Source organism: Phocoena phocoena, chromosome 5 (genome assembly GCF_963924675.1).
Source record: "Phocoena phocoena chromosome 5, mPhoPho1.1, whole genome shotgun sequence".
Taxonomy (NCBI): Eukaryota; Metazoa; Chordata; class Mammalia; order Artiodactyla; family Phocoenidae; genus Phocoena; species Phocoena phocoena.
The window spans coordinates 48,883,038-48,902,566 of record NC_089223.1 but is presented as its reverse complement, the minus strand read 5'-3'; the positions used below and the strand labels follow the sequence as shown (position 1 = coordinate 48,902,566).

The window sequence follows — 19,529 nt, the reverse complement described above, 5'->3', positions numbered from 1 at the left end:
GGACACGGGTTCGTGCCCCGGTCTGGGAAGATCCCACATGCCGCGGAGCAGCTGGGCCCGTGAGCCATGGCCGCTGAGCCTGCGCGTCCGGAGCCTGTGCTCCGCAACGGGAGAGGCCCGCGTACCGCAAAAAAAAAAAAAAAAAAAAAATCACGAGCATTTTACAAATAAATTTTAGTGAGTAGGTGAATTCACAAATATGAAACTGTGAATGAGGATCGACTGTATTTTAAAGTAAAGTAATACACTGTGATGTAGATAGGCGAGAGTTAAAGGAAGAAAATATTTCATTTTAAAATCTCTACTTGGTTGTGACTGTAATTTTAAATGGGAATTTCTGGTTTTCACTTGCATCCCAAAATGGAACATCTGTATTTGAAAACTCATATAAGCACAACTGAAGCTTCTATAAGGAAACCACAAAAGGAGAGTTTCCTACCTATAGCAACACATGGGACACATTATGAATAACATGGAATAAGAAGCTGTTAATTCTCTGATACAGAATTCATATTTTTAATACTCCTTACCCTCAGAAGCATCCATCACTCAGAGAAAAGCCAGGAAGTTTGAGGTTATAATTAGAAGAAATTCCTCAAATTATCAATTGTACTACCGTTGGAACATGCAGAAATGCAGCTGCAATGAAAGGGATATAGTTAGGTATATTTCATATTCCAGTTTTAAGTTTTCCCGGAGAGCTACAGTTTAGCCAGAAGACAAAAACCAAAGCTAAATTAAATACAATGCTGCCTTCTCAACTAAGGAAAAACAAATATAACTGCCATATCAGGGACACAAAGGAAGAGGAGCATGACCGTAAAATTTTCTCAAAATAGAAAAGATAGAAATGGGGCATTTTCCCCAGAGGCTTCTTTTTCAAGAAATTCTTGGCCCTCTGGAGTCTAGCAGGGACTTTCAAGGATAGAAATTTCTTTTTTGTTGCCTTAGACAGAAAAACTCATTAACAGTGGCTGCTTTTATTTAAAAAATTAATTATTTATTTATATTTATTTTTGGCTGCACTAGATCTTCGTTGCTGCGCACGGGCTTTCGCTAGCTGCGTTGAGCGGGGGCTACTGTTCGTTGCGGTGCGCAGGCTTCTCATTGCGGTGGCTTCTCTTGTTGTGGAGCACGGGCTCTAGGCATGCGGGCTTCAGTAGTTGTGGCTCGCGGGCCCTAAGTTGTGGCGCACAGGCTTAGTTGCTCCGCAGCATGTGGGATCTTCCCGGACCAGGGCTCGAACCCGTGTCCCCTGCACTGGCAGGCGGATTCTCAACCACTGCGCCACCAGGGAAGCCGGGCTCCTTTTTTAAAGCATTTGTTTTTGATTTTAAGGTCTTTCCATCAAGGTTTTTGTTCTCAAACACCCAGAAGTCCTCATTTTACAGAAGAAAATCAGCAGTGTAGGCCTAGGCAATTAAAGGTAAGACTATCTTGCAAAACTTACGTAAAAACTGGGCAGTCAAGAAGGTAGTCAGTGAGAATACAAGGGAACAGGGTTCTCTTGTTACATATTCCTTTGGGACAGTTGTGTCGGATCTCTCTCATGTTCAAGTTACAGCAAAGCAAAAGTTACTGCTCTAAGAACTAGGCAAGGCTTCTGTGTAAAAGTGCTTTCTTGGTTTAATCTCTTCTGCTGCCATTCCTCAGCTGGTATTTTTTTTCTTTTTTTTGTGGTAACTGCCAGGCCTTGTGGTTCCTATGGACAGGAATCAACCAGGATCAAAGTGCTTTTATGTACAACCCTGTCAATAGAAAAATTCATTAACAGTTTAAGAAAAAAATGCAAAAGTTTCAAGCCAATTTGAGGATTATAATCTGAGAGGTAGACTTTCAGAAAGCTCTGGGGACTGTTCAGCCAATTAGGGGTCAAAGCACAGTTATGTACGTTTTTGAGACAAACGGTTTATGTCATACGATGTATTATTAACAGTTTACACAATCCAGACCTACAGGTACAAAGCAAACAGTGGGTCATGAGTCATCATGGTCCCTTACAAGAAGGAAGGTTAACTCCTAAGAGTCAGTGTCCCTTAACGAGATTAAGGAATGTCATCTCCTAAAGAGCTCTGGTTAATACAGATGCACAATACCTGCTAAAGGGGAGGGAGGAGGCCCAAAGGGACAAAGAAAAAATTTATGTTTAAACTTTTCTCATCTTGCCGTAAAACATGAATTTTATTTCATCAGTTCTTAACTGAGATTGTGGAAGGTCTTAGGTGAAACAGATATGAAGGCTAGGCTTTCTGAGTATACCTGTGGAGAACTGTGGGGAGGACCCTCTTTTCTAGGACCTCAGGGGCAATCCCTAAATCTCTCTCTTAAAAGAAAAATTTGAAAGAGATATATCTTATAATATCAAATACATTCAATAGCATCTTCCTCCTGGTGCATAAGCAGCATAAAGATTTTGTTAACAGCATCCACAGAAAACAAATATACCAGTAAACATCATTATATATTTTACCTGACAATGAGAGTTCCAAAACAGCAATGCAATGTTAACAAGAGCAATACAATTACCAAATAAAGTTCAAAGTTTTCTAATAGTCCTTTTTACTTTGAAACTGTATTCCACAAATGACTACAGTCAAGTTAATATGTTCAAGAGTCACAGAATCATTCCCTCTCTGTGGCTATGTTAGTCCTTATCTAATGAAGTCTGGTTCAGCTGTTTGATGGGATTCTAGCTGCTGACAGTTTGAAGCTCTTAATGGTTATGGCTTTGGGGCTAGGAAGACAGAAAGGTCTACTGTACTTTGAGATGACAGGAAAGACTCAAACAGCTCTGTCTCCAGAATTCTGCACAACAAGCTTATTTCACAATTATGTGATCTACCTACATTCTCTAGTGACTGAATACACAATGTTCATATGCATGCTCTCTGGCTGAATGAGATGATTCTTCACCTACTATTTAATTTCTAGTAATACTGTAACTAATGTATCTTCATGTATTCAGTCATTATTTTTAAAACTTGCTAAATACTGTCCTGATCTTTTGAGCTTTTAAAATTTACTTTGATCCTTTTTTCCAAGCTATGAAATTATGAATTTTGTAATATATAAGATCCTCAGACCAATTTAATGTTATGCATTATCATACCAAGGTGTACAGGTCTAAAGGAGTCTCCCAATTAGCATAACCTTGACCCTAGTACCAGTTTTTCACTTTTTTAAAGGATTATCAGAGATATTGGGTTCCTTCATATTCTATATGATTAGCTTAAGATTTTCTACTTTGGGCTCTAGCAGTACTTAGTTCTATGCTCTGTATTCCAGACTCCTTAAATTACAGAGAAAGGAAATGTACAATTTTTGTATTCCTTCAGAGCAAGGTTGAGAAGCAACACTACCTACCCTATTAGGTACTTTCTTACATGCGTGGACTACTCCACTGCATGTATCTCAAGTCCTTTTCATTTCAAAATCACACATTAACTCATCATCAATGTATGTTCCATTAGAATAATACTTATTAGCCAGGAATTACCAGAAGCGGGGGTCAATAAAGGCCTCCATGTTGTGAGTTCCAGGACTTTTCTGAAGAGAAAACCATGGCTTTATTAAATGATCAACCGGGTCTATGATCCTCCACACCCCCAAAATTTTAAAAATCACTTCACTGGATTCTTTTATTTTATAAAACTTCTCTAGTCCTGTTCTCCGAAGTTCTAGCACCTCTCGCAAGTTGTAATTTTATAAACAGGGCCTGACACTTTGATCCCACTTTTATATAAATGAACATACTACATTTTTAGCACTTAAAAGATTTTAAGTACTGTCAAATATATCTGGATTATATCTTAATCCACAGTACTTCACAGAGCTCATGATTTTAAAAAGCAAATTAGACCATATCTGAATTTCTAAATCTTCTAAATACATTAACAGTGAAACTTGTAATTGTTTCAAAATTACTAGAAAGTATGTCATTTTCTTGAAATGAACTTGGCGTAAAAGGCAGCAAAGAGGTCTTTATAAGGAGTGTCTGAATCTGACTTGGTCAACGGTATTCGACAAAGTTGGCGAAATCTAGGAGAACGCAGCAGCAAGTTCTGTGAAAGGCCCATGAGGCTGGAGCATAACCAGTAGAGAACAATCGACTGTAAAGAGAAGAAAGGACATGAAAGTTAGCATCTCTCCATTTTCCAAGGACACCAAGGTCTAGAAATAGGTAGGCAATAAAAAAAAATTACAATCTCTGTAAATGTTTAAGTATACCAGGACTGACCAAGACTTTCAGTAGCTATTAGATATGTGTGACAGATCAGATAGGTAGGTAAGAAAGTTGAAAGGAAGACTCAAAAGCAAAAAGAAACAAAAAGGAGAGGTATTCATGACAGAAAGTGGATGACAGAGAACAGCTCCCAAGCAGAGGTCCAAGAGAGATCTCACCTCCATCTCTGGCAGTTAAGCATACTTTTTCCCCACCAAGAGTCTTGATAGGCTGCTACATTGAAGGTACGCTACTGGGGGCACAGCCATTTATCATGGCAAACTTAGCCCCCCTAAACCTATATACAGTCACCTATCTTCCAAATGTTTCCCACCAACCAGTTTCTAAGTGTAGTCAGGACTGCATTATCTTTGCCTTTTCCTGAGACAAAGAGTCTCAGCATTATCTTCAACTTTCTTTTTTACTACCATTCAGATTGACTATTTAGGTCAAAGACTAAGTTCTGCGGCCTCTCAAAACATTCCCATACATACCTACATACATCTTTCCCAAACCTTTCTTTGGCATCAGAAGGTAATCAGTCCCCAGAGGCAAGACCATGTGGTGGTTGAATCCAGGTCCTGGAGTCAAACTGCCTGAGTTTGAAATCTATTTATCTAACTTTGGGTACATTATTTTTCTTGTTTCAGTTTTCTCTTCTATAAAACGGGGACAGAACTGTACCAACCTCTAAGAGATGCTGTGAGGAATAAATGAGAAAATTTAGGTAAAGTGGTAAGCACAGTATGTCGCCCATATTAAGCACTTGCATTTGTTCCAGAGCAATTTTTTTTTTTTTTTTTTTTGGCGGTACGCGGGCCTCTCACTGTTGTGGCCTCTCCCGTTGCGGAGCACAGGCTCCAGACGCGCAGGCTCAGCGGCCATGGCTCATGGACCCAGCCGCTCCGCGGCATGTGGGATCTTCCCGGACCAGGGCACAAACCCGTGTCCCCTGCATCGGCAGGCGGACTCTCAACCACTGCGCCACCAGGGAAGCCCCAGAGCAAGTTTTTAAGGGCAGTAAGCAATACATCCTTAAAGGCAGGTTAGCACAGTAGTTAAAAGAGCCAAACTGCCTGGATGTGTGTTAGACTCTGTCACTTAAAAGATGAGTAACCTTGATGAGTTACTTAACCTCTCTGTGCCTCAGTTTCCTCAGCAGTAAAGGAGAGATTATAATAGCTCCTACTTCAGTGCACTGTTGGGAGAAATATGTATACTAATATATGTCAATGATTTTAAAAAGGGCCTGGTACAATGTTAATGTTGAATAAATATTAACTACCATCATCATCAAACTTATCCACGAAGCGAACAGTATCCTGAGCCTCAACTACGTCAGACTAAAAACTGCCTACTAAGTATCATTCTTCCTTCTTAGTAAGAAAAATACTAATTTTCAGCTGGGTATACTGCCATTTAAAAAAAAGAAAAAGAAGACTATGCTTCCCAACCTCTGCTGCAGTTAGGTACAGCCACATATTTAAGATGGAAGCTCAGTGTTTGGTGGGGCACCTGGCCAGGGTCCTGAAAGGGGCTGACCGTGCTTGAGGAACCTTTTTACTATTCTCGCAAGGTAACGAGCTCCAGTGGCATCGTGACTATCCTGCGGCCTTCAAGACCATTACAGGCTGCGGATGATGCAGCACTGAGAGAGAAGCAGGCTGCCTTTCTCAAGTCTTCACAGGGACGCTCCATCAGCTCTACACTGAATTACCTAATTCAGAATTTCCCGTATTTGAGAGAATGGATTTTTGGGTACTTAAGACACTGTTTTTCAGGGCTTCCCTAGTGGCGCAGTGGTTAAGAATCTACCTGCCAGTGCAGGGCACCTGGGTTCGAGCCCTGGTCCAGGAAGATCCCACATGCCGGGAAGCAACTAAGCCCGCGAGCCACAACTACTGAGCCCGCACGCCTACAGCCCATGCTCTGCAACAGGAGAAGCCACCGCAGTCATAATGAGAAGTCTGCGCATTGCAACGAAGAGTAGCCCCCACTCTCTGCAACTAGAGAAAGCCTGCCCACAGCAACAAAGACCCAACACAGACAAAAATAAATAAGTAAAAAAAAAAAAAAAAAAAAAAAAACAGACACTGTTTTTCAGATCTGTTACTCACTTTGAATCCAACCTCTCACTACAACTCTACTGCTCCTATTTCACTTGATCTGGGTGTTTCCTCAGTTATAACAGGTATTATTTCTCCTTAGAAATGTAGTGAGTTTGTATTGTTCTGTTTTTACAGAGTATTTTATAATATTATTATTATTACATGAAAAGTACTATAATAGACACTTGTCATTTCATTAATTCTCACAGACATTACGGTGTCTATTTTAGAAACAAGGAAACTTATTTTACACAGGATTAATGATGGTATTATGTCTAAGTGACAGCTTAAAAACATTTAACATTTAATTGAGCCCATGGACACCGCCAAGTAAGCGTCGTTGAAGTCTCCCCCATCTACTGCCATCATGTGTTTAAGTCGGAGTCTCCCAAAGAGCCCGAACATCTGCAGAAGCTCTTCATCGGAGGTTTGAACTTTGAGCTTTGAAACAACCGATTAGAGCCTGGGGAGCCATTTTCAGCAAAGGGGAACGCTCACAGATTGTGTGGTAACGAGGGATCCAAACATCAAGCGCTCCAGAGGCTTCGGGTTTGTCACATATGCCACTGTGGAGGAGGTGGATGCGGCCATGAAGGCAAGGCCACACAAGGTGGATGGGAGAGTTGGGGAACCAAAGAGGGCCATCTCAAGAGAAGAGTCTCAAAGACCTGGTGCCCACTTAACTGTGAAAAAGATTTTTGTTGGTGGCATTAAAGAAGACACTGAAGAACATCACCTAAGAGATTATTCTGAACAGTATGGGAAAACTGAAGTGATTGAAACCATGACTAACCAAGGCAGCGGCAACGAGACTTTGCTTTTCGTAACCTTTGGTGACCATGACCCCACAGACAAGACTGTCATTCAGAAACACCACACTGTGAATGGTCACAACTGTGAAGTAAGGAAAGCCCTATCTCAGCAAGAGATGGCTAGTGCTTCATCCAGCCAAAGAGGTCAAAGTGGTTCTGGAAACTTAGGTGGTGGTCGTGGCGGGTGGGAATGACAACTTTGGTGGTGGAGGAAACTTCAGTGGTTGAGATGTCTTTGGTGGCAGCCACGGTGGTGGTGGCTATGGTGGCAGTGGGGATGGCTATAATAGATTTGGTAATGACGGAAGCAATTTCAGAGGTGGCGGAAGCTACAATGATTTTGGCATTTACAACAGTCAATCTTCAAATTCTGGACTGATGAAAGGAGGAAACTTTGGAAGCAAAAGTTCTCGCCTCTATGGTGGTGGAGGCCAATACTTCGTCAAACGATAAAACCAAGGTGGCTATGGTGGTTCCAGCAGCAGCAGGAGCTATGGCAGTGGCAGAAGGTTTTAATTACTGCCAGGAAACAAAGCTTAGCAGGAGAGGAGAGCCAGAGAAGTGACAGGGAAGCTACAGGGTACAAGAGATTTGTGAACTCAGCCAAGCACAGTGGTAGCAGGGCCTAGATGCTGCAAAGAAGACATGTTTTAGACAATATTCATGTGTATGGGCAAAAAAACTCGAGGACTGTATTTGTGACTAAGTGTATAACAGGTTATTTCAGTTTCTGTTCTGTGGAAAGTGTAAAGCATTCCAACAAATGTTTTCACTGTGACTTTTTTTTTTTTGCACCCATGCTATTGATTGCTAAATGTAATAGTCTGATCATGATGCAGAATAAATGTCTTAAAAAAAACCATTTACTTCACATTTTTTACGATGAAAACATACTATTTCAGATCCCTAAGACAAGTCCTAAAAAGTACTTTTATATAAATGACATAACTCTAACTACCAGCAACAAATGACTACTACTTTATGGTCTATGTGTTGGCTCAGAGCTAAGACAGCTCTATACCTGACATAGCTTTACCCATCTTAGCACTAAAGTATCCATGGAAGCAAAAGGCTAAGAATATGAAATAACTGCAAATATAACATTTCTTTTTCTATTTCTATAAAAGTTTAATTACATATAAATAGGGACAAGTATATGTATCTCATAAAACTGTTATGAGATTAAACAATATTACATATGAACCCATACAAACCTAGCACAAAGTTTTGTTTCTTTTTTCAGTGCTAAAATTCCTTGGACCAGTCTATGAAGACAGAAGGAATTCAATATATCAGTTAATCAAACAGAGCAAATACTATGTTCATAGTACTGCATCAGGTACTTTGCAAGATTAAAAAAAAAAAGAGGAAAAGGAGTTTGGTTTAATAGGAGGGTTAAGACACATTCACGTAAAGGAAGATTAACCAATCCCCCAAGAAATATTCAGATGTCACTTGGTGATAGAGACAGTAGATTCATTACTACAGAAACCCAGAAACCAGTAAGGGATTGAGTAGTCAGAGGAAGCTCAATAGAAGAGGCAGAATCCCAGCCAGTCTAAGCTAGAAACAGAAGATTTATATTTAGCACATGCTTCACGCAATACTGGTGCTTACTCACTGAAGGTACTGTCGCTGCAACTGGAATCATCAACACTGATACTGCACGAACCAAGTACGTAATATATGTCTGGAAACGAGACATTCCAACTTTTTGCAGAGCAAAAATCTGAAGGGGTAGAATATATAACATATGCTGATTATTGAAATGCACATTAAATGAGGCAAGCTTTAAAATACAAACTGATTTTTGACTGGCCTCTACCTATATTTTATGAAAAGCAATAAAAATTTAAAATACAACTGATAAATTTATGTAAAATTCTTAAATGGAACTTTAAATAACAGCAATAAAGAGATTCATCTATACTAAACAGTATCACAGCATAATTTTTACAAGTCAATGTTTTTTAAAGATTGTCTGTAAAACTGAAGTCCCTTCAAGATAGGTATTATGTATGAATCACTGTCCTTGTTTTTTAGCACCTAAACACAGGACCTGGCATAAAGAAGGAACTTAACAGGTATCTCAAAGGTTTGTGATCTGGCTACGTGGAGTACAGAAAAGAACCAAGGCTAGGAAAGGCAGTTATGGTTTATGAATTACTTATTTAAGAGGCAGCATAACTTAATGATTACGAGCACAGATTCTACACTCAAACTACCTAGATTCACAAGGCAGCCCTGCATTCAGTGGTTATGTGACCTTGCACAAGTTACTCAACCTTTCTGTGCCTTACCTTCTGCACCTTAAAACGGGGATAATAGTAGCACTGACATCACAGGATTATTTTAAGAATTAAATGAGTTAATTCATGTACATTGCTTACAGTAGTGCCTGGCACATGGTGAATGTTAAGTAAGAACAGGCTTTTATTAAACTTATGCATGCTGGGTCTTTAGATGGAATAAAAGAAAGACTAGAGGACTGACATTATTCACTGTGACCCTGTGTTATCGATTCTTTCTTTCTAAGAAATATTCACTAATTACCAACCACGTTAACAGCACTGTGGTAGATGCTCTTAGGCTAACACACTTAGACTACACATAGAGTCTTTCCTCAGGAAAACTTCACGCAAGACCTCAGAGTATCATCCTCACTTTTCTCGTCTGAAAAAATAAGGGGTGTATTAGATTTCCCAAACAGAGAGCTGTGGAGATGAGGTCTGTAAAATCTCAACTGAGTTAGGTCTTTTCTAAGGTTTCTTCTAGCTCAAAGAGTCTATGTTCTACTCAGAGGCTGAGAACAGTTCTTTATGGAATAGGGGTCATATTTTATATGTATGTTTCTCCACTCCATCTTATAAAGAAGTTCTATGGCTTTTCTAAGGTTGTGTAACTTAAAAATGGCAGTCAGGTACTGACCACCTACAAACTGACATATTAAACATATACACAAAACATCAATATATTGAGGGAAGAAAACCAGATTCATTAGGCATTTTAATTGTTGTCTTTACCAAAAAGCAAATCACAAAATTGTATGTATTAGAATCATATAATTTTAAAGCTAAAAGACATTTTGGAAATGTTCAAATTCAGCTCTCTTATTTTAATTATGAGCATTCTGACCCCCAGAGATGTTAAGGAACTGGCCTAAGACAATTTATCAACAGCTGATCAGTGACCAAAACTAAGGAGTCTCAATTTTAGCTCAGAGCTATCACCACCAACTCAAATACGTTTACATTTGAGGTCAGAACAGCAACAAAAACCCCAATGATTTAAATGGCAAGCGAATCTCATTTAAAACCACTGACCTCCACTATTAATAAGTTGATGACACCAATGGAGACAGGCAGAATCCAAGTGGAATCCAGGGCAGTGAGGTCAGGAAACCACAGGACCCCACCAGTAGCTAACTGCTCCTGAACAGAAAAACCTGCTGAAACATTTTTATAAGTAAAACAGAAGAATTTCTAAAATAGCAGAGGGAAGTAATTGCAATAAGGTGTTCCTCACACTAAAGATTTGCACTTTTTATTCAGGTTATTTTCACTCCACAACATAAGTTGGTTCTTCCTGTACTGAGAAAGAGGCAAGAAGCTTTCTGTAGTAAATAGATGGAGAGACAATAAAGATATGTAGCAGTAATCTTTTCAGACTTAAATTTAAAAAATTAAAAAAATTAGACTTTCTTTCAAGTCTATTTAGATTACTTTCTGGTTAGAAATGCCTTTAAATGAAAGTAAAAAACAAGCCCTTTAGTTTATAACCTTTCTTAATTAATGTTTACACTTATAACTGTGAAAGCTTTTCTGGCTTCTTAAATTTATTAATAGAAAAAATTCTTGGCCAGGAAACCGTATTATGGAATTATAACCATGACCTTCAAGAAGCAGTACTAGTGACGTCCTTCCTAGATTGATTTGTTTTCTCAACACAGCTAGTTTGCTTTACACTTAATATTTTAAATTCTATACCCTTGTAAGGGAGATGATAAAAGTGTATTCTAGTTATGAGAAGTATGGATGTTTTTTATTTTTTGCTTGTTTTTTTCTTTTTTTTAAGAGTACAAAGACAGGGCTTCCCTGGTGGCGCAGTGGTTGAGAGTCTGCCTGCCGATGCAGGGGACGCGGGTTCGTGCCCTGGTCCAGGAAGATCTCACATGCCACAGAGCAGCTGGGCCCGTGAGCCATGGCCACTGAGCCTGAGCGTCCGGAGCCTATGCTCCGCAAGGGGAGAGGCCCCAACAGTGAGAGGCCCGTGTACCGTAAAAAATAAAAAAAAAAAAAAAGAGTACAAAGACAATGTTAGAAAACTTATTTGGGGGAAACAGACTTCAATGATAACTACCTTCTGAATGTGTTGCCCCTGTGCTGAAATTCCGGAGAGCAACAGACACGAATATCCACATTGGAAGCTGAATCCAGACCAACACAGTGGCTTTGAAAGGGTGGCAGTTATCCCGAACATACAGCTCTGAAACAAGCCTCCGCATAGTCTTTAGATAAGTGAGCCTAGTTTGAGGGAAGAGGGAAGAAGGGAAAGGAGAAAATGTCATTTGACTACTAGCAGTGTTTCATCCCCACAGCACAAACACACCCGTGCTGTGGTTACTGGCTAAAGGATTTATGCAGGATTTTTGGTTGTTGTAAGCTATACCACAGGGCTGCCTAAACAAAAGACAAATAAAGCCTTTTACTCGAAGTTCTTTAACAATGTACGCAAATTACATTAACAATTTGATAAATCTGACACTGTCAGACTACAGTCTTTGATTCTGGTGATCTCTGGCAAACTAGGCTTTGAGGGAAATTTCACTACTAACATGGTATGACCACAATTTAAATCACAAATACTAGAGGTGAAAGCCCATTTTACTCACATCTCTCCACTCCAGCCAAGCTCAATCACTTGATCCCCGAACATACCTTGCAATGTGGTTCTGTACTGTGTATGCTCTTGGCCCGTCAAAATGGTTTTCACTCTTCAATCAACTCTTTCATAAAGGCTTACTTACTCTGTTTCTCTATTAACCATATTAGTTATTTCTGTTAAGTCCCACTTTCTGTACTATGGTATTGGGTCTTCATCTTTAAATCTCTCACAGCATGTTTTGTACAAGGTTGGTTTTCAATAGGTTTGCTGAATTTAATCTAATTATAATGTACTGAATTAAGACAGTTAACGGAGACATTGCAGGCTCTTTGTAATTCAGCCTCTGCCTGCTTTTCCAACTTTATTTCCTGTTACTCTTCTTTAGACACCTGTATATTCTGGCCCCTTGAATGACTGGGGTCATCCAACAAATCAGACTTCCACATCAGCATGCCTTTGGAAGTTATTATATCATCTGTGTGGACTGCCCAGTTTCCTGGCTGTTCACCTGACAACTTCGCTGTCACGCTTCAAAACCCAGCTCCATTGAAAATGCAGGAAACCTCAGATATGTCTTCCTAGAAAGCCACTCATCTGTCTAAGGATGTGTCTGGACAATCATCCTGCCAGTGTACATAAGCAAGGTGCCACAGTCTTGTCTAGGCTGCATTTATAACCCAGGTGAGCAGCTACTGATTTGTTCTTCTGGCCTAGAGCTGTAGTCCTCAGATTTCCCTGATCAGTAAAACTTCAAAACTATAGGTTTACCAACTTCCTATTTTTTAACTCTATATAAAGAGGGACACAATTTCATACCGAAGATAGTTGGCAAATTTACACCTATATAGATAAAAATATATGGAAAGCTATATATATTTTACATATTCATACTAAAAAAACCTTATTTTTCTCATTGCTGTGAACTGGTGAACACTTTGTCACAGTCAAGTAAGGATCAGAATTTGGGAAACTGACTAAGCAGAACTAGCTTAGGCCGATAGAAGGAGGTGGACTTAGAAGTTCATAGTGCATGACTGTAGGCATAGAACTGTGCCATGGTCGAGCACCCTTGGGCAAGGGCTTTCTAAGAGCCCAGGCAGACAACTACATAGGGTAACCAGAGCAGAATGACAACACCTTGCCTATCCAGTTGCTTTTACCATGTCATTCATACTTTCTACCCCCCCATTCCTTTGGGCTACTACCTGCTGTATGTTGTCAAAAGGTCAAGTTTGTAAATAACCTGTATCATTTGTTGACAAAAATCCCAACAACTGTCACAGTATCTTCATCCTGTGAAGCCTTTCTTGACTTTCCGTGATGACCCAACTCCTTGTACATAATCTTTTGTACAGTACTTAGTTCAGTCATTATTTGATTACATGTCTGTCTTTTTCAGTAGCCTGAAGTCCCTTAAGGACAAGGAACTCTCTCTTCTTGTTTCCCTATTTTTTTTGCTTCCGGTCCAGTATATAAAACTACCATGCCACATAAACTTATTAAAATATTAAAGAGAAAAAAGAACTACTTTGCTGCTAAAGCTACAGAATACCAAAATCTATAATAAAAATCACTTATACATTATATATATGTATATATATTTTCATGGTGTTATATGCACAGAATTAGCTTACCTGGCAGCTCTTTTGGACCACCCCAACTGATTTGCACGAACTGCAACGTCTTGGTTAAGGTGCCTTGCAATGGTTTTTATTTCTGGCTGCAAATTTTCCACCTAGCTAAAGAAAAAGTAGGCTTTGTTATGAGAACATAAAAGATCTTTATTCATAACCATTCATAATTTCACTCTCTATTCCCTCAGCTCATTTAAAAATGTGGTTTACTGGTCATGTCAAGAAACCCTAAGTCTGCGTATAGGATGTTAATTTAACATTTCCTCAGTTGCAACCAAATTCAAACTCCAGCTTGTACATCAGTATGATCTTGGACAAATTATTTAACCTCTAAAGTCCTGTTCTCTCATATATAAAATGTATATCAGCACCTACTTCACAGGGTTATTATAAGGATTATATAAGAACTACACTCTGCACTTAAATGTTTCAATTCCTGGATTTCCCAGTAATGTCAACTGAGGAAACAGAAGTCTATTAAGAATCTTTAATATACTCTGTGACAGTCACAGAGCCACCAAAACTTGCATTTACTTCTGCCCTGTGTTAATTCCTTTTTGTAAAGTAGCTCACTGCCTTACTGGTACTGATGACTAACACTAAGCACTCCGGGGGTACCTGGGGACCTTAAGTCCCGGGTAGACGTCGACCAGTCCTCACCACGGAAGCGCGTCCACGCGCGGCTCGGCGCCCCTCACCTTGGCCAGGATGTAGTGCTGGTAGGCGGCCAGGGGCAGCGTGACTGCGCCGCGCAGGGCCACGGTGGTGAGAAGAATGCTGCCCCACCAGGGCAGGCCCGAGGCGGTGTGCGCAAACAGCAGTACGTCCTCGGCGCCCTGCACCGGCGCCGACGTAGCCAGGGCTTCATACCAGCCACCCGCGCCGCTCGGGCCAACTGCAGAGACTGATGCCACCGCCCACAATGGCAGACCGGAGGGCTTGGCGCCGCCGGTGGGGGCCGGTACGACCGGTGGGCCCAAGCCCCGGAGCTGCAGGGCAGACCGCGGCTGCAGCCACCTAACGCTCAGCCGGCACAGCATCTCTGCACACGACTGTATCCAACACGCGGACGACACGGGAGAGCTGCGCGTACCGCTCACCGAGGCCGCTACGCGCATGCGCCGGCGACCCCGGGCGTAAAGATGGCGGGAGTCCGCCGGCAGCCATAATTGACTTTCCCAGTCACACTAGTGTCGTATTGCGTCGCACTAGAGATGACGCAAGACGTAGGGAAGTCCCGCCTTTCCCACGCGGCACTAATCAAGCCTACTGCGCACACACGATGCGGTGGAGCTCCTCAGAGGCTCGACCGGAATTGCAGAGGCGGAGGCGGGGCTTGCTGCCCGGGGCGGGGCTTGCTGCCCTGGGCCGGGAGAGGTGTTTTCTGGGAAGAGCTCACCTTGTAAAGTTGGTGTTCGGGTTGTGCCTTTCCGTTCTTTTTCACTTAAACTAATCGGGTCACGGTTTAAGTTTTACCTTATGTGATCAGGAGGTAGTCCCCCACGTCTTTTTGTGCGCCCCAATTGCTTCCGCTAGAGATTGAGATAGATTATACTACCCAGGAGTCAACATGTTGCTGAAATGCCAGTTTGGAGACAGGCGTGTGTTTCTGGATTGTTTTAATCAACAACCTTTATGCACTAGGCATAGTTTAGTCTGTGGTATGTTTAATTGGCTCATCTGTCATAATAGACATTTTCAGACCCAACTTAAGTGTTTTCTTTCATCATAAAGAGCAGCAAAACACCTTAAGGGTAAAGTACCATCTCCTAAGTTAAGGGGAATTATCACTGGCAGCGCGGTGAATTCTTTACTGGGGCTTAACATATATCCTATATAAGCTTTCAAGTGCCTGAACAGCAACATTAGGTGTCTTCTGGTTAAAAGGAATAGGCTAAATGTATATGGACTAATTTTGGGTTTTTTGCTCCTGGCAAAAGCAAACACAGGAATAACATGAAGGAGTTTCCTAAAAGAAGGGTCACCCCCTACACCTAGAGGCCAAATTGTGTTGTGAGGAATAAAACGTTGATTAAAACGAAGGCTCCAACCAATGTTGGGGTAATGTCAAAATGAAGCTACTGTTCTTGCTTCATTATGCACCTACCCAAGGGTACCAGATATACCCTTTCCTCTGGATTCTGGAAGTCATCTTCCTTCAAATTGGCTGATAAATCCATGCATGAATTTTTGAATGTTAACACACACATCCCAATATATGTTATACATAGAATTTCCTTTTTAAAGGTAAAAACCTATCAATCTATCTCCCTATCCGTTTGTCAAGTTAAAACAAGCAACCTGTTGCTACTGACTACTGATTTAAAGTGGAAAGGAATTTTAGAGGGAAATATCTTGGCCCAAAGATTGTGAGTAAAGAAGCAACTTCTATGCTGCTGCATTCCTCTCCTCCCAGAGAACTGATGACATTAGGAGTTGGTCCTTCCACAGTGGCACATAAGCTTAGGGAATCTGATCTTTTGATATCCAGGAGAAAAGGAGATTAAAGGATAAAGATCCTAAAGTGAAAAATTCATATTTATGCATTCACTGTTCATATAATTTAAATCAAAAGTTTGTCAAGCTATTCCTCAAACTCCTAAGGCTTCCTTTTGTTAAGCTGTATCAGGAGTCGGGACTGGGACCTCTTCAACCAGTGTAGGTCCACCCTTTCTGCTACATTTTGGGGTCACAAATTACATTCTCATTTACAAATGTTCCATTGTTTTAAGCTTGAATATTGTGATGTAAATAAAATTTATGAATATTTAACTTGATAACTTCATATACATAAACATACATTTTAAAATTTGGATAATGGGGATAATCAGAACTGGCTGTCTACTTGGTAGAGAATGTTGGGAAAAGTATTTGTCAATTATAAAGCCCAATGCAAAAGAAGTGTCAGCACTCATGTATATGTATGTACTGGTAACATTGTGATACCTTGTATCTTTTGAGTTGCAGAGTACAGTACAAAATGACCATGCAAATATCGGGCAAACCAACCAACTGAAATCATGTACTTTGCAAATGGACATACTAAACATTTTTTTAAAGTTCAACATTATTAGCCTATTCCTGTCTTTTATTCTTACTACAACACACTTTTTTCTTAATTTTATTTAAACTCCTTAAAAACAAAGACTATATATTTACTTTCTAAAGTTTCTGAAATTCTTATCCATCGCTGTGCTGAACATAGGAATGGAGGTCAAAATATGAATGTAGGCTATTATACATAAACTGTATATATGTACAGTCATTTAAATTTCTCATTTCCCATATATGCCTTCTGAAATGTTTGACTTTAAAGGATATTTTCACGAGGAATTGTTAGTGTTCCCTGGGAATCAGATTTAATTTCTTCTCTTTTTCCTATTTAATACATTACTTTTTAAAACCAAAGATACCTAATGTAGAATTAGCTTTTTTCTCTCATTAAAAAATATCCCCTCGTTATCTTATCATTGATTTTTAAGTATTGAGCATGCAAAATTGGCTTTTACTTTTCAAAAGTGTGAATTCATTTAAAGGTAGAAGTCTAATATGAGACCCCTTGTAACACATCTATTAGTCCTACATTCCAAGTGTCACGTAAAGAAATTCTTATTTCTAAGAATTTCTAAGCTACAGTGGCACATTTTTCTCTATATTCACTTACCCAAAATGGTAAGTGATGGTATTTTTGCAATCAAGGTGTGTAACACAGTAGATTAAGTATTAAAGCACTCATGATGCTCTCACCCTAAATTCCAGTCACCTGGAATTAACACCAGTTGATTCACAATAACACCAGTTGATTCACAATAACACCAGTTAATTGAGTGTTGTGACTTGTTTAAGCATTTATCAATAGGGTATATAAATTTCCAAAGAGATTCAGGAGCATCCAGAATTTACAAAGTATAATGTAAGTGTCCCACACATTAATATTAAAAGACATCTGAATACATGTATCTAAAGTAAAAATACATTGAGTACTGGAATACTGAATCTCCATATTAGTAATGAAAAACAGTGTAATGGTTTTCCTTTGATATTTTAATCATTTTGAAATAATCCTGATTTTAAAATTTGTTATTTGAAAGTTTTGTCATTCTTTAAATGTTCTGTTCTCTAATGCGAGATTTCCAGTTTAATCTAACACTTTGCATTGTTTTAAAACTAAAGTGAATAACGTATTCACTATTGTGCAAACTATTGTGCAAAATAGTTTTTATGAAATGTGTATTAGGTCATTTGAATCAAAAGAAAAATGGAATAATATTTTCATGAAAAACAAGATAGGAACAGTTAGTGAACTATTTACCTCCTTCTTTTTCCTGAGAAGAAAAATGACTGTAAGGTAAGTATAATAATTACCAAAAAAAAGTAATTTTCAATTATTAATAAAATAAAATGATTTAACTTTACAGTAACAGGGAACAGAAGGGGAAAATATCTTTCACATGAATACTAAAATTACTTTTTTTGAATATATTGGTATATGTTGAAATATATGTTGAAAAGGCATGAAATGGGGATTCTCTTGGCACAAGTAAACAAAATTATCTCTAAAATGGAATGGTTGGTATAAACAGATTACACAATAATTGGGATATTAACTATTTTGGGATTTAAGGTGTGAACTAACCTAACCGTTATGTCCAAGAGTTAAGCTGCTTCTTAAAAGAATAAGAGAAAAGAAATACCTTACATAGTCTGCAATTATACATACCACATTACTTTCAAAACGGGGGAAAAAAAGACCTGCATGGTCTCAAAAGATTATGTTTTTTATTGTTCAAATAAAAGTGCACTGCATTACATCTGAAATATAAAAAATGTATTTGAAAAATGTTCCTACTACAGACTTCTAAAACCATGGTATTGTATTTAACAAGCCTGATCCCCAAAACTAAATAAGGAACATTCCAATCAATACTCCCCTGTCCTGTAGCTTTAAAGTAAAAAACATATATATAAGGTTTTTTTTTTCCTTTTCTTTTTTAGTAAGACACCCTATCTTAAGAAATTCACTTTTGTGAGTCAACACAAGTCATGTGTTTTGATAAATACTGGCTAGTATCTGTTATCTAGCAAGATTATTTTAATTAGAAAATAAACTCTAGTAAACACAGCAAAGAAATCAAGCAAAAAATTATAGGATGGTGGCAAAAGTCATACATAAAATACTCTGTTAAATAGCATTATACCCCTTTCTTAGTAAAGTGCAATAATTTTATGTCATAAGTATATTTATTTGTAGGTTTTCATTTAGCTTTTCCTTTAAATTTGGTCATATCAATCAAGGACAGGTAGGAAAACAAATTTATATATTTTAAGACCACCTCCTAAAATAAAAGATATAAATGTGTTGTTTACAAACTTCTGGATATGTTTGAGAAATCCTCTTTTTTACTCTTTACTCAGGCTACCAGAATAAAGAAATCATTTCATTTACTTGAACAGCCAAGGAACCATATTAATATTGTCAACTGTGGGTGATCTATCTGAATCTTCGTTATGTTTCAACAGTGAGGAATTTAGGTCTAATTTTTTTTTTTTTTTTTTTTGCGGTTCGCGGACCTCTCACTGCTGTGGCCTCTCCCGTTGCAGAGCACAGGCTCCGGACGCGCAGGCTCAGCGGCCATGGCTCACGGGCTCAGCCACTCTGCGGCATGTGGGATCTTCCCGGACCGGGGCACGAACCCGCGTCCCCTGCATCGGCAGGCGGACTCTCAACCACTGCGCCACCAGGGAAGCCCTAATTTTTTTTTTTAAAAAGACAGATTGATATATACATCACTTTACTTTTATGCTTACTTTCTTTTACATTTCAACCATATAATTTATTTTTCCACATGAGACGGTAGGATACATACTC

At 39.2% G+C, this 19,529-nt stretch overlaps 1 protein-coding gene and 1 pseudogene across 2 annotated transcripts; one reads left to right on the top strand and one right to left on the bottom strand.

Annotated features, from left to right (window-relative positions):
- Nucleotides 1–3,935: 3,935 nt before the first annotated feature.
- COX18 (cytochrome c oxidase assembly factor COX18) lies at nucleotides 3,936–14,700 on the bottom strand. Of its 2 annotated transcripts, none has more exons than XM_065877979.1 (6): nucleotides 14,359–14,700; nucleotides 13,661–13,761; nucleotides 11,502–11,665; nucleotides 10,466–10,590; nucleotides 8,764–8,871; nucleotides 3,936–4,109 (listed from the first exon to the last, which is right to left on the bottom strand). In XM_065877979.1, exons 1-6 carry the CDS (start codon nucleotides 14,698–14,700, stop codon nucleotides 3,936–3,938), a joined length of 1,014 nt encoding a protein of 337 aa, XP_065734051.1. The 2 variants fall into 2 exon arrangements, with proteins under 2 accessions (XP_065734051.1, XP_065734052.1); XM_065877980.1 differs by having other exon boundaries at nucleotides 10,466–10,587.
- On the top strand, nucleotides 5,711–7,595 carry LOC136123724 (heterogeneous nuclear ribonucleoprotein A1-like; annotated as a pseudogene).
- Nucleotides 14,701–19,529: the final 4,829 nt, after the last annotated feature.